At 41.9% G+C, this 14,200-nt stretch overlaps 1 protein-coding gene across 1 annotated transcript in view; it reads right to left on the bottom strand.

Moving 5' to 3' along the window:
- LOC308341657 (mitochondrial adenyl nucleotide antiporter SLC25A24-like) overlaps positions 1-13,253 on the bottom strand; it is a gene marked incomplete at both ends in the record, with an annotated part of 52,512 nt that extends 39,259 nt beyond the window's left edge. The window contains 1 exon segment of the mRNA XM_080801677.1: positions 12,963-13,253. Coding sequence (XP_080657803.1) covers positions 12,963-13,253 — 291 coding nt within the window.
- Between the last annotated feature and the right edge of the window lie 947 nt (positions 13,254-14,200).

The following is a 14,200-nucleotide window of genomic DNA, read 5'->3' as shown; positions in this document are numbered from 1 at the left end:
ATACTTTGATCTGTTGGCTGATACTGCTAACAGGTAAGCAAATGAAGCATCAGACAAAGAAATTTTTTTAAGATTTACTTTTTTATTTGAGAGAGAGGGTAAGAGAGAGGCAAAGGGAGATAGCATCTCGAGCAGGCCCCATGCCCAGCAGAGACCAACACAGGGCTGGACCTTACAACCCTGAGATCATGACCTGAGCTGAAATCAGTAGTCAGATGCTTAACTGACTGAGCCACCCAGGAGCCCCACCTCACCCACCATATTTAATCCATTTCTTTCGCCACCCTAAATGTCTGCTCAGAAATGGGGATTTCGAGCTGACCTAGATCCTTTTAGTTGAAAGATCTCTTACAAGCCATCTAGCATGCTCCCCTCAATTCTACAACTGAGGAAACAAATCCCAGGAAAGCTGAGGGCTTTTGTCCACCCTCACACTATAAGGTAGGTGGAGGTAGAGCCAGGATTCTGCTCGCATCTCCCCTTCCTTGTACATGACATGCCAGTTCTGCACTCTGAGGCAGCCAGTGAGGGTTAACAGGGTGGTTTGGCTTCTTTATCTGGTCAAAATTCTGATAAGATTTCTTTCTAATTTGATGTAAGTCATATTTTACTTTATTTTATTTTGAGTAAGAAGAAACTTATAAACCCCATCCATTTATGTGAATTACCATCTAATTTCTTTAGAATTATGAAACAATGGTTTATATTAGCAGGGAATACACTGTAACAATACAGAATTATTCTTTTGGGATGCAGTAGTAATTGTGAAGAACATGGGGGTCTTTTCATAGAATTCCCAATATGCATACACTTTTTGGATCCTAAGTCAAACTGCTAAAATGTTTAAACCTAATATTTTTATCACCAACATTTCTTTAATGGTATTTTTTTTGGTCATTTACTGATTTTCCTGGGTGTGATAATGTTCTATGAGAGGATATACATGTGTTTTTTTAGAATATGAGTCTCATGAGTTGAAGGAGCTGAGGTCCTTCATGTTTGTCATATTTGCTAAAGTAGTTGGTACAAAATGCATCAAAACCTAGAGGAGTAGCTTTATGTAAATGCTTTGAGAGCTTGCCTAGTATGTGTTTGGAAACATCAAGAACACCAACGTTGCTGAAATGATTACAGCTCACTGTAATACAGTGAGTGAAGGAGAGAGGGAGTGAGAAATGGAAGAAAACAGGAGATGAGACCAGAGAGGGGAATGTAATTAGGGAGTATTATAAATTATCTTGTTTGTTTATCTGTTTAATGCCTGCCACTCCTACTAAAACATATCCCCCAAGAAATAAGGACTTTGTCAGTCTAGTTCATCACTACATCCCAAGCACATAGAACAGTTTCTGACATACAATGAGTAGTCAATAATTGCTGAATAAAGCCTAAAAATGTGGATAAATAATATAAAGAAAACATATTTGTGGAGTTTATTTAATGATTCTTTGGCTTACTTAAGAATGGTTTGGGGGGTGGGGAGGAGGTGGGTGCCTGGGTGGCTCAGTGGGTTGAGCCTCTGCCTTTGGCACAGGTCATGATCTCAGGGTCCTGGGATTGAGCCCCATAATGGGCTCTCTGCTTAGCAGGGACCCTGCTTCCCCCTCTCTCTCTGCCTGCCTCTCTGTCTACTTGCGATCTCTGTCTGTCAAATAAATAAAGAAAAAAAAAAAAAGAAGAATGGTTCAGGAGCGCCTGGGTGGCTCAGTCGTTAAGCGGCTGCCTTCAGCTAGGTTTATGATCTCAGGGTCCTGGGATGGAGCCCCGCATCGGGCTCCCTGCTCAGCAGGAAGCCTGCTTCTCCCTCTCCCACTCCCTCTGCTTCTGTTCACTGTGTCTCTCTCTGTCAAATAAATAAAAAAAAATCTTAAAAAAAATTGTTCACCACTTATGTTGTTCCCAAATTTTCACTATTATTATAAGACATGCTACAATGAATATTATTGTGAGATTATAATCTTTGAATTGCAATTGTTTATAACATAGATTCCTGGAAACAGAATTGCCAAGTTATCATCCAAAAAGGGAATGTCAAAAAAATATGATTATAAAAAAAGGAGGAGGGAGGGAAAGTAATGTCAAAAAGCTGATTGTTTTTCTTCTAAGATGAAGAACAAGACAAGGATGTCCACTCTTGCCACTTTTATTCGACATAGTACTGGAAAGTCCTAGCCATGGCAATCACCAAGGAAAAGAAATAAAAGGCATACATATTGGCAAGGAAGAAATTAAACTGTCATTATTTACAGATGACATGATACTATACATAGAAAATTCCAAAGGCTCCACACCAAAACAAAACAAAAAAAACAAAAAAAACACTATTATAAGTAATAAACAAATTCAGTAAAATTGCTGGATATCAAATTAACACCCAGAAATTGGTTGTTTTTCTATCACTAATAATGAAGTAGCAGAAAGAGAAATTAAGAAAACAATCCCATTTACCCATTTATAGTTGCACCAAAAAGAATAAAATACTTAGGAATAAACTTAACTAAAGAGATACAAGACTTGTACTCTGAAAACTAGAAAACAGATGGGATCTGGAGGGAGACAAACCATAAGAGAGTCTTAGTCTCACAAAACAAACTGAGGGTTGCTGGGAGGTGGGGAGAGGGATAGGGTGGTTAGGTTATGGACACTGGGGAGGATATATGCTGTGGTGAGTGCTGTGAATTGTGTAAGACTGATCAATCACAGACCTGTACCCCTGGGGCAGATAATACATTATGTGTTAGAAAAACAAACAAATAACAACAAAACTAGAAAACAACAATAAAAGAAAAAAAAAACAGTGATGAATGAGATTTAGGACATCACAAATGAAAAGATACTCCATGTTCATGGATTGTTAAAATTAATGTTGTTAAAATATCCATACTACCCAAAGCAATCTATAGACTCAATGCAATCCCTATCAAAATAACACTATTTTTCACAGAATTAGAACAAATAATTCTAAAGAGTCTGTGGAACCACAAGAGACCCTGAATAGCCAAAGCAATCCTGAGAAAGAAGAGCAAAGTTGGAGGTATCACAATTCCAGATTTCAAGATATACTAGAAAACTGTAGTAATCAAAATAGTATGGTAGTGGCACAAAAAATAGCCACATAGATCAATGGAACATAGAATCCAGAAATAAACCCACAAGATTGAAAAATCTCTTCCAGGGGCACCTGGGTGGCTCAGCTGGTTGAGCAATGGATTCTTGATTTCCACTCAGGTCGTAAGACTAAATCCCGCCTTGGGCTCTATGCTAAGTGTGGAGCCTGCTTAAGATTCTCTCTATCCCTTTAGGGTGCCTGGGTGGCAGAGTGGGTTAAGCATTTTGGTTTCGGATCAGGTCATCATCTCAGGGTTGTGAGATGAAACCCCTCAATGGGCTCACACTTAGCACAGAGTCTGCTTGGGACGACCTCTCCTTCTCCCTCTGCTCCTCCTGCTCATGCTTGCATGCGCTCTCTCTCTCTCTCTCTTTCTATGTGTCTCTAAAAATAAATAAATCTGAAAAAAAAGATCTATCTTTACCCCTTCCCCACCCTCATTCCACATGCATGTGCTTTCTCTCTCTCAAATAAAAAAAAAAAAGAAAAGAAAAATCTCCTCCACTCATTTGTTCATTTTCCTTAAATAGTTAGTCCTTCTCTACCAATTTCACTTATTCCTCTTCCATTCCCTTCACTGGACAAGTCTTCCAAAGCAATTCATAAGGAGTAAAATATAGTAAGATACAGCGTAGAGGTTACTAGGAGTAAGATAGATAGATCAGAACATGTTTTCTTCTCCTTGGAACATTTTAGACACTTTTATGTCAGAATCGTTAAGTAGCATTTTCTACTAACTGGCTTGAATGGCTCATTTTTCCTCCTTTGCCAATAAATACATTTTTATTCTCTACAGTTAAATTTCTAGAAATCATTCTAACAATGGAGTAATTTTTTTTTGCCATAGTTCATTTACATCCCATCATTAATCACACCTGCTCATTCAATACACTTTTTCTGTAGATTAAATTTGACTTAAAGTCATATACCAATTCTAACAATACATGTAGGAACCACATGCTTTCCTATGCATTATATTTGCCAGTAAGTCACAAAACGATTAGAGGCTAAAATGAAAAAAGCTTTTTGAAGTAGTACAAGCAAATTTTACAGTGAAGGACAACAGTTTTATTTTTATAACTCATATAAAAATGTAGAAATGTAAGTTGTTTTCAGAAATAAGAGCTTAAGCGAAGCAAGTCAATCAGAGAAAGACAATTATCATATGATCTCTCTGATATGAGGAATTTGAGAGGCAGAGCAGGAGGTTGTGGGGGTTAGGGAGGGAAAAAATGAAACAAGATGGGATCAGAAGGGAGACAAACCATTAGAGACTCTTAATCTCACAAAACAAACTGAGGGTTGCTGGGGTTGGGGAGGAGAGGAATAGGGTGGCTAGGTTATGGACATTGGCGAGGGTATGTGCTATGGTGAGTGCTGTGAATTGTGTAAGACTGATGAATCATAGACCCGTATCCCTGATGCAAATAATACATTATATGTTACTAAAAAAAAATTAGAGCTTGCATAGGGTACCTGGGTGGCTTAGTCGGTCAAGCATTCAACTCCTGATTTCAGCTCAGGTCATGATCTCAGTGTTGTGGGTTCAAGCCCCATGTCAGGCTCCCAGCTCAGTGGGGAGTCTGCTTCTCTCCCTCTCCCTCTGCCCTTGTACTTGCTCACACACATACACACTTTCTCGCTTTCTATCTCTCTAAAATAAATAAATACATCTTTAAAAAAAAGAACTTGCTCATTTTCCTAAAGGTCAATGAGGTTCATTTCTCCAGGTGATTTACATTATTTTGAGAGTTCAAATTAGAATTTTGAAACTTAGAACTCTTGTTTTTTATACATGAGAAAACATAAATTTAAAATGAAATGGATGGTGACTAACATAATAAATAAAATGAAATGGAAAATGTAAACTACCTAAGACAGGACCTAACACATGGTAAATGATCAATAAATGTTAGTTCTATCACTCTTCTGCTTGCCTTGTCAATGGTCAAATGAGTAGCCAGAGGCTTAGCTGTATGGTTTGTAACATTATTAGACAAGAGACAGGCCTAATTTGAAGTTTTATATTGTGTATGCCATTTCATAAAGTTATGGGTGAACTTTTCAACTCATCTATTTTTAATTAAAGTTAGTGTGTTTATATAAGCTCACCTGTGGGTTTAGCTGAGACTCCTGTCAGGGAGGGAGCTGCTCACACCACTGGGCCTTCTCAGACCCTCCCCAACCATGTTCCCACTCTAGTGTTTCAGAATTTCCCACGTTCCCAGTAAAATCTATAGAAATGGAAATCTTACTCTCCTATTTCCACCAACCTCCAACCCTGTGGATATAAATTAGAGCAATAATAACAGCTAACATTTACTAAGTGACGACTATTATGTGTCCTCACTGTGCTAAGAAGAAAGCCTTGTTTAAGCCAGTTTTATTAGGGAAATATACATAAGTGGAGCCATGAAAGTGAGGCGCTGAAACGGACTGGAGGTGAAGGTCAATGGACATACACGTTCAAGGAATTAGGAAGCCTGGAATAGATGTTTCACGGTTCATATGCAGAAGTAGATGTGGAAGTCACCCAGGATGATGGAAGTATCTGGAATGGAGATGAGGACTGTGAGCAGGTGCCAAGTCTTCAGTGACCAAGAGGTTTATATAGAAGGTCCGGGAGTAGCAAAGAATAAAATGGTTAGGTCAGATGGCAGATGGCACGGGCTTCAGTGAAGCAGATGCTTCAAAAGGAGAAAGGGGAGGAGGGACTCCAGCCCGGAGAGGGCTGCAAGAGGGCTTTTCAGAGAAGAACTGCTTCAGTAGAACTTCAGGGGAAAGCAAGGCTCTGTAAAGAGGTTTAAGTGCTGAGAGGTTGTTAAAACAAAAGTTCCAGGGGTCACAGAAAGTTTTGGGTAGAAATGAGGGAAGGAAAGCTTTCTTCCTGATACTTCCCTATTCTTCTTTAAGAAATTAGAGCACTGATAATAGATCAAAAACAATTAGGCTCACTGTTAAAACAGGAGAGTTTTACTGGGAGGAATCAAAAGATTATAAATAGAACTCCAACAAGCACACATTTGCTTTTGCTTAGTAAGCTCTAAACTGGTTTTCTAGGCTCCGTCCCCCACCCCTCTCCTACAGAAGGTCCTGTAGGAAACAGGGTAGAGCAGAGGAAAAGAGGGCACTGGCAGCTTAAATCTGTCCATAATCTGGGTGTTTCTCAGCCTGAAATCTACAACCCCCTCCTGGTGTTTTCTACGGAAATTTTCTAATTTTGTGTTTTCTTTCTGAAGATAATCTGAAGGCAAATACCATAAGCAACCAGATAGTCACCTCGTAACTAAGACCTATTTATTTCATGGCCCCTGTGTATTTGTGTTCACACACCAGCTACCTTGAAATAATACCACTTTCTTGAGGGCTAATGAAAAAAAGAACAGGGGTTCAACTCAGAGGCAATAATGCGTTTTTTGCCAAGTAAAATCCAGTGACATCAGAGTCAACTCTATGAATGCATTCTCACAGTATTCAAACAAAAAAAGAAAGTGGAAGAGAACTGAGCAAACATAATTTCAGAATGCTTAATTCAAATTTACCAATCAATAAAATATTCATAATAAAGTAGAAATTTAGTTTTAGCCAAATGCTATTAGTGTCCCATTAAATAAATGTTATTAATTGGAATTTCAGTGGTTTTTATGGACTTCTGTTTAATTTGTATATCTGTTAGGATTTATGGTTATATAAGAGCTATAAGCATGATTTTATGATTTTTTTGTTTATAGATATATCTAAGTAACATGATAAAAATCATTTAACTCGGAGTGTCTGGGTGGCTCTGTTGGTTGAGCATCAACCTTGAGCTCAGTTCATGATCTCAGGATCCTGGGATAACTCTGGGCTCCTGCTCAGTCGGGCATCTGCTTCTCCCTCTCTTTGTCCTTCCCCTGTACCTGTGCTCTCTCTCATGCTCTCTTTCTCTCAAATCAATAAATAAAGTCTTTTTAAAAAATGACTTAACTCGATTCTTGGTAGTACAAGAATAGTTTTTCTTTTTTTTTTCTATTTTTAACTTTTTAAAAAAATTTCTTTTCAGTGTTTCAGAATTCATTGTTTATGCACCACACCCAGTGTTCCATGCAATACGTGCCCTCCTTAATACCCACCACCAGGCTCACTCAACCCCCTGCCCCCCTCCCCTCCAAAACACTCAGTTTGATTCTCAGAGTCCACAGTCTCTCATGGTTCGTCTCCCCCTCCAATTTCCTCCAACTCCCTTCTCCTCTCCATCTCCCATGTACTCCATGTTATTCCTTATGCTCCACAAGTAAGCGAAACCATATGATAATTGACTTTCTCTGTTTGACTTATTTCACTTAGCATAATCTCTTCCAGTCCCAACTGTGTTGATACAAAAGTTGGATACTCATCCATTCTGATGGAGGCATAATACTCCATAGTATATATGGACAATCCATTTGTCTGTTGAAGGGCATCTTGGTTCTTTCCAACTCACAGAATGGGAGAAGATATTCACAAATGACACTACAGACAAAGGGCTGATATCCAAGATCTATAAAGAACTCCTCGAACTCAACACACAAAAAACAGATAATCACATCAAAAAATGGGCAGAAGACATGAATAGACACTTCTCCAAAGAAGATATACAAATGGCTAACAGACATGAAAAAATGTTCATCATCATTAGCCACCAGGGAGATTCAAATCAAAACCACATTGAGATACCACCTTACACCAGTTAGAATGGCCAAAATTAACAAGACTTGAAACAACAAGTTTTGGAGAGGATGTGGAGAAGGGGGAACCCTCTTAAACTGTTGGTGGGAATGCAAGTTGGTGCAGCCACTTTGGAAAACAGTGTGGAGATTCATTAAGAAATTAAAAATAGAGCTTCCCTATGATCCTGCAATTGCACTATTGGGTATTTACCCCAAAGATACAGATGTAGTGAAAAGAATAGTTTTTCTTTAGAAGTTAATATGTAGGCATATATATTCAAGTTTGGAGACCCACCGGCCTGGATTGTGTTCAGACGTCAAGAACTTCCAGTAATCTGGCACAACTTCCCTCCTCACAGATGGGAATAACATGGAGATCTGGGACCAAAGCCCCAGCTGAGAGTGTCTTCTGTGTTGTACATCCCCCATGACTTTAACCCATATCACTAACATAGGAAGGTGGTCAGGCAACCAGCAATTCAGAATCCTAGCCTTCTCATTTTCCACAGAGAAACAACCAACAACAAGGTACACACATGCATGGAATTACTCAATGTTAGACACCCTCCATCCTGACAAACCCCACCTTTAAATTCAGTCTTCATTTTATAAGACCTCTCAGCACACTTCTCAGTTTTATATAATAACTCCCTCTTTGAAATACTTGACTTGCATGGTCTCCCAAGAGACCATACTCTCCTGATTCCCACCACCCACTTGATTATCTGCTTCTTTTCAGTCTCTTATGTTGGGTCTTCCTGTTCCTGAAGTCAAAATGTTGCAGTGACCCAGGACTCAGTCTTCCGAACAGCTTTACATACCTTCTACCTAGGTAATCTCACCCAATAAAAAGCTTTAAATGTATAATGCTGATGATATACATCTCTACCCTGACATCTCCTCAAGATACACAAAACTCCTACTTGCTATATCCACCTGGTTGTTTAAGAAGAGACCTCAAATGTCCAAACCAAGAACTGTTGATTAATCGCTCACCCCACCTCACTACTCTCCAAGTCTGCCTGATCTTGGCAAATGATAAAACCATCCAACTGGTTGCTCAAACCAAAATTCCTGGAGTCTTTCTTGAATTCTTCCTTTATCTCACACTCCGAATACAATTAATCAACTAGTCCCATCAGCACTATTTTCCAAATGTATCTCTGTAGTAGATTCTGTGGTACACTGCTCACATCCCCCTCAGGACTGAGAGTAGCTGGGAGTACTGGTGACTGACAGCTCTTAATTGAGCTCTTCCCTTTGTGTAGCCCTAGGCTGAAAAGACTCACCTTGCCTGAAGTCACTCCCTCGAGGGAGCAGAAGAGGGGATGGAGCAGAAGAGGCAAGGGCAGGTAATAAAGGCCTGACCGGTTGCCTCAAAGAGGGACAATTCTAAAGAACTATCCCAGATCCACAGTTCCTTGAAGTGAAGCCTCTGTTGCAACTCCATCAACAGCTCAACTTCCTGCTCTGTCCAATCCTACTTCCTCCAACTCTCACAGGTATTGTCCCCATGAGTCCTCCCCAGTAAACTTTCTGCATACGAATCAGAGTATTAGAGGCAGCTTTCATGGAACACAACTTATGACAGCTGGTACCAGAAATGGTCTTAGGAAGCAGACCCCACATGATACACAGTCACAATAGATGGTGAACTGCAATGGGAAGAAAATGCATTGGCTTATGCAATACCTTAGGTTTTTTTTTTTTTTTTTTTTTAGAAATTTAGGAGAAATACCAACTATAAGTACTGTGGAATTGGATGGATGTTACTACAGGCCATCAGTGCACTGGAAAAAAGCCTGAGAATAATACAGCACCAAAAATGTGGTATAAATATACAATGGAATATTATTCAGTCTTAAAAAGGAAAGGTTCTGATATCTGCTACAACAGGGGAAAACTCTGAGGATAATTATGCTAAGTGAAATGAACCAGTGACAAAAAGACAGATACTACATGATTTCACTTACATGAAGTACTTAGGGTAGTCAAAATCATAGAGACAGAAAGCAGAAAGATGGTTGCCAGGAGCTAGGGGGAGGGAGGAATGGGGAGTTATTTTTTAATGGGCATAAAGTTTTCATTTCACCAGATGAAAAGAGTTAAGGTGACAAATGGTTGCATAACATTATGAATCTTCTTAATACCAATGAACTCTATACTTAAAAATGGTTAAAAGAATAAGTATTATGTTATGTGTACTTTACCACAGTAAAATAATTGGGAAAAAAATCACAGCCCTAAATAAATATCACAGATTAGGACTTATAGACTTACTAAGGAATTCAAAGGTGGCAGTGTCCATCATTTAATTCACAATTTCTCAGTCCTACAAAAGCTACATGGATCACAGTGGAGGATGACAGTGGACTGCTTCAAACTCAACCAAGCAGCAGAGGAGTCAATTGCAGTTATGGCTCCAGATGTGGTATACTAACATAGCCTCAGGGACACAGAATGCGGCCCTTGATCTGGTGAATGTATTGTTTTCCATTTACCAAGAAACAGAACCAGAAGCAGTTGGCATTCCCATGATATAGGCAATAACATACATTTAAATCTCCTGCCCTCTGTCACAGAGGGACCTGGTCCATCTATAATATACATTCACTATATTGATAACATCATGTTAGTTAGACTCGATGAACAAGAAGTGGCAATGAAGGGGGTGCATGGGGGCTGCAATCAGTTAAGTGTCCGACTCTTGGTTTTGGCTCAGGTTGTTATCTCAAGATCCTGAGATTGAGTCCTGCTTTGCGCTTGTGCTCAGCAGAGGGACTACTTGGGACAATCTCACCCTCTCCCTCTGCTCCTCACCCCTCTCTAAAAATAAATAAATAAATATTTAAAGAATAATTATTCTCTTATTAAAAAAAGAAAAAGAAGTAGCAATAGGTTGGAGGCCTTGGTAAGGTACATGCACACCAGAAGGTGGGAAATAATAGTCAACGAAGATTCAGGGATCTATCACACCAATAAAGTATTTCAGGACCTATAGTCTGGAGCATGTCAGGACATATCCCAACCACCACCAAAATAAAGGGCAAATGACCGCATCTTATACCCGCCTAAGAAGGAAACACACACCTGAGGCCTCTTTGAGTTCTGGAGGTAATATATCTCAAAATTAAGAAAATCTCTGTGACCTGATTCTGAGGAACAAGAAAGGTTAACAGCTTTCAATGGGGACCATAGCTGGAAAGAGCTCTTCAACAGATCCAAGTTGTGCTGCAAACAGCCCTGCCTCTTGGGCCACCTGACCAAGTAGGCTCTGCGGTTTTACAAGTATCAGGGGTAGGAAAGGATGTTGTGTGGGGTTTACAGCAATCCCCAAAAGGAGAATCTATAGCAGAAAACTGTAACGGTTCCTGGTATGCTATGGGACCCTGGTGGAAGCAGAGTGCTTAAATATGGGACATCAAATGACATATAGCCAGAGTTGCCTATCTTGATTTGTATTCTGTCAGACTCACCAAGTGATAAGTTTGGGGACTCCAGCAACAAACCATATGATGGAACAGTATATCTGAGATCAAGTACAAGCAGAATCAGAGCACAAGCAAGCCCCACACAAAAAGCGCAATCCAGGTTTTCACACCCCATCTCTGTTATACCATTACTTCTCCCTGAACTCACACCTATAACTACATGGAGATTCAGTATGACCAGCTGACACGGGACTGAAAAGGATGAGCTTGATTCACAGAGCTTTTCTTAGTATGTGAGTGCCAACTGAAAAAAGCCAGTTTGCACCACTCAGCACTAGTCAGGAATAATCCTGAAAGACACCAATGGGAGAAAATCTGCCCAGTGAAAAGAACTTCAAGTAGTGTATCTGATCACTCACTTTATGTAAAAAGAGAAGTGGCCAGAGAACAATAAATCAGACTCGTGGACAGTGGTAAATAGCTTGGTTAGATGGTCAGTGGCCTGGAAGAAAAAAGATTGGAAAATCAGAGACAAAGAGGTCTGGGGAATATGTACAAAGATGGAAGTGGACACAAAGTAAAAATTTGTTTACATTGTAGGGTCACTCCCATGGAAGAGGTAGGAAACAAGCAAGCAGACAAAATGACCCAGCCAGATAGTCAACCAGACTCTGTCAGCTGACGCAATGAATAGCAGTGCCAACACAGTGGTATTGTAGTGGCGTGGTCATGGTAGTGGAGATAGACAGATGGGCCAAACAGCATGGGCTCCCACTCACCAAGCCTAATATAGCTACTGCTGCTGCCAAATGCCCAACCCACTAGCAACAGAGACTAATACTGAACCACTTGACATAACATCAACCTTCAGGAAACCCACCATCCATTGAGCAGCAAGCTGATTACTCGAAACTATTCCACCCTGAAAGGTGCAGTGTTTAATCGGGACATATATTTTAGGTACATATTTGTCTTACTTGCCTGAGGAGCCTCAGCCAGTAGGCCAATCCAATGATCAAAGTGTGTGATCTTTTGACATTAAATTACACATTACATTGCATTTGGGCTGAAGGTCTTATTATACAGCAAAGGGGCTGTATAATGACTATAAGTTCCAGTAGTCCTATCACATACAGGAATCTCCAAACCACGGAAATATTTTGGGCTTCTAGCACACGCATCTCACCAGTAGAGAGCGGAAACAAGTGGGGTGACATCTGAGGATGGTTTAGCACTGATAGAGGGGAAATAGAGTAATTGTTTTCTCTTGAGATCCTGAAACTTTCACCTGACAGTTTTTAAATAATCAAGTCAAGACTGGTCCAGAGAAGGAAGGCATCCCTAATTTAGGCAAAGCATTAAATCTATCAGCTGAAGTGTTGACCCATGAATCAAGGTAGACCTTTGGTGTCGATGCCAGGAAGAGAGAGCAGCTCTGGGGACCTATCTGTGCCCGTCTTTCGTACAAGACCCTGAAGCGTGAACCTAGGCCGTGAACATCCTAAGAAAAGAGAAGGTCTCTTCCTCGTGAATTCACAAAGACTAACACAGCCCTTGAAATGCTGAACGGGTTCATAAATTCTGAATCACCAGAAACCCACTCAGCATCTCCCAAAAATCCCAGGAGAAGGCTCTGGTCATTGTGGGAAGTGTTCTAAGAAGGCTGAGAACACGTTTCGCTGGGCTACATTATTCTGCGCTGCAAGGGCTCACGGAAGAGAATCCCACCCTCACCACACGGGTCTTTGAAAGAAGCTCTGCAGAAAGCAAGTATGGCTTCCCTTCGCCCTCTACCCAGCATCTTCCCCACGCTCCCGGTGCCACATTCCCTTGGTCACTCACATTCTCAGAGTTCAGACCAAATGAAGAGCCCCTGTTTTTCAGCCCCTCCTGGAACTCGACGATGTCCACTAACCCGTTCCCGTAGCGGTCCAGGTCGTGGAAGAGGATCTCGTAGCCGCTATGGTCATCGTCCTCCTGGCAGGTCACCGCGGGCAGCACGAAGCCCCGTAGCCAGCTCAGCATGGCCTGGCCTGCCCCGCCCGCGGCGGCGTGGCAGCTCGGCCGCCTGCTCTCCGGGTCCTGGCGAGAGCGTCCCGCCCCGCGGCTGCGCCACCTGCCGCCGCCTAGACGAAGCCCGTGCTGCTTGAGGCTGCCGCGCGCGCCGTCACGTGGCCCCGGCAACTCCCAGACGGAGCCTCGGGGGCGGGGCGGGGAGCTGACCCGCGCAGCTGGCCTATGAGGCGCCGCTGAGAGGAACTCCGGAGGCCCGCCACGTGGGAAGCCGGGCGCACGCCCCTCGCGAGATGCGGCGCACCTCGGAAGTTGGAAGCTGAGCCACCAAAGGCCGCGCCAACCTGCATCCAGGAGCCTGCTGGGCTTACCTGCGCAAGGGCGATGGGCGTTCGGGCGGCGTCGGAAGAGCATACGGGTGTTTCCAGGTCAAACTGAGCGCCCGCAACAGGTGAATTGCTCTGATCTGCGCCTCAGACAGGAGCATCCCGCACCCCGGTGCTATCTCTTCTCCCAGGGAGTGGGGAGGTGGGGGGAGGGGGCGTCTGAAAAAGGCAGTCTTCCCAGAGGGACCTCGTCCTCCGCTCTGGTCTCTCCCCTCCTGGCCCTCTCCCAGGGACCTTGTGGGCTGTTTCCAGGAGCCCCCCTCTTCTTCATCTCCCACTTTCTCCTAGACCACTGTCACCACTAGCCACCTTACAGAACTCCTTTGTCACAAAACCCAAAGGACACTTTAAAATCCTCATCTTGTTTAGTGCTGGTCCTGTTTAGACACTGCTGACCACACCCTTTCCTTAGTCTTTGGGGCACCTGGACGTGGCTGCCAGTCCTTAACCTCTTTACAAAGGAGCCTGAGACCTTCTAAAATTGAGGGCAGACAGGGTTAAGGGATTATGTAAAAATGTAGTTCTGCAATTTGTTGCACTGGAACTTTGGTCTTCAATCTCTGGTCACATATT

Source organism: Martes martes, assembly GCF_963455335.1.
Source record: "Martes martes genome assembly, chromosome: 4".
Classification (NCBI taxonomy): domain Eukaryota; kingdom Metazoa; phylum Chordata; class Mammalia; order Carnivora; family Mustelidae; genus Martes; species Martes martes.
Note: the sequence above shows the minus strand (reverse complement) of the source record. Positions and strands in the feature narration are given on the sequence as shown.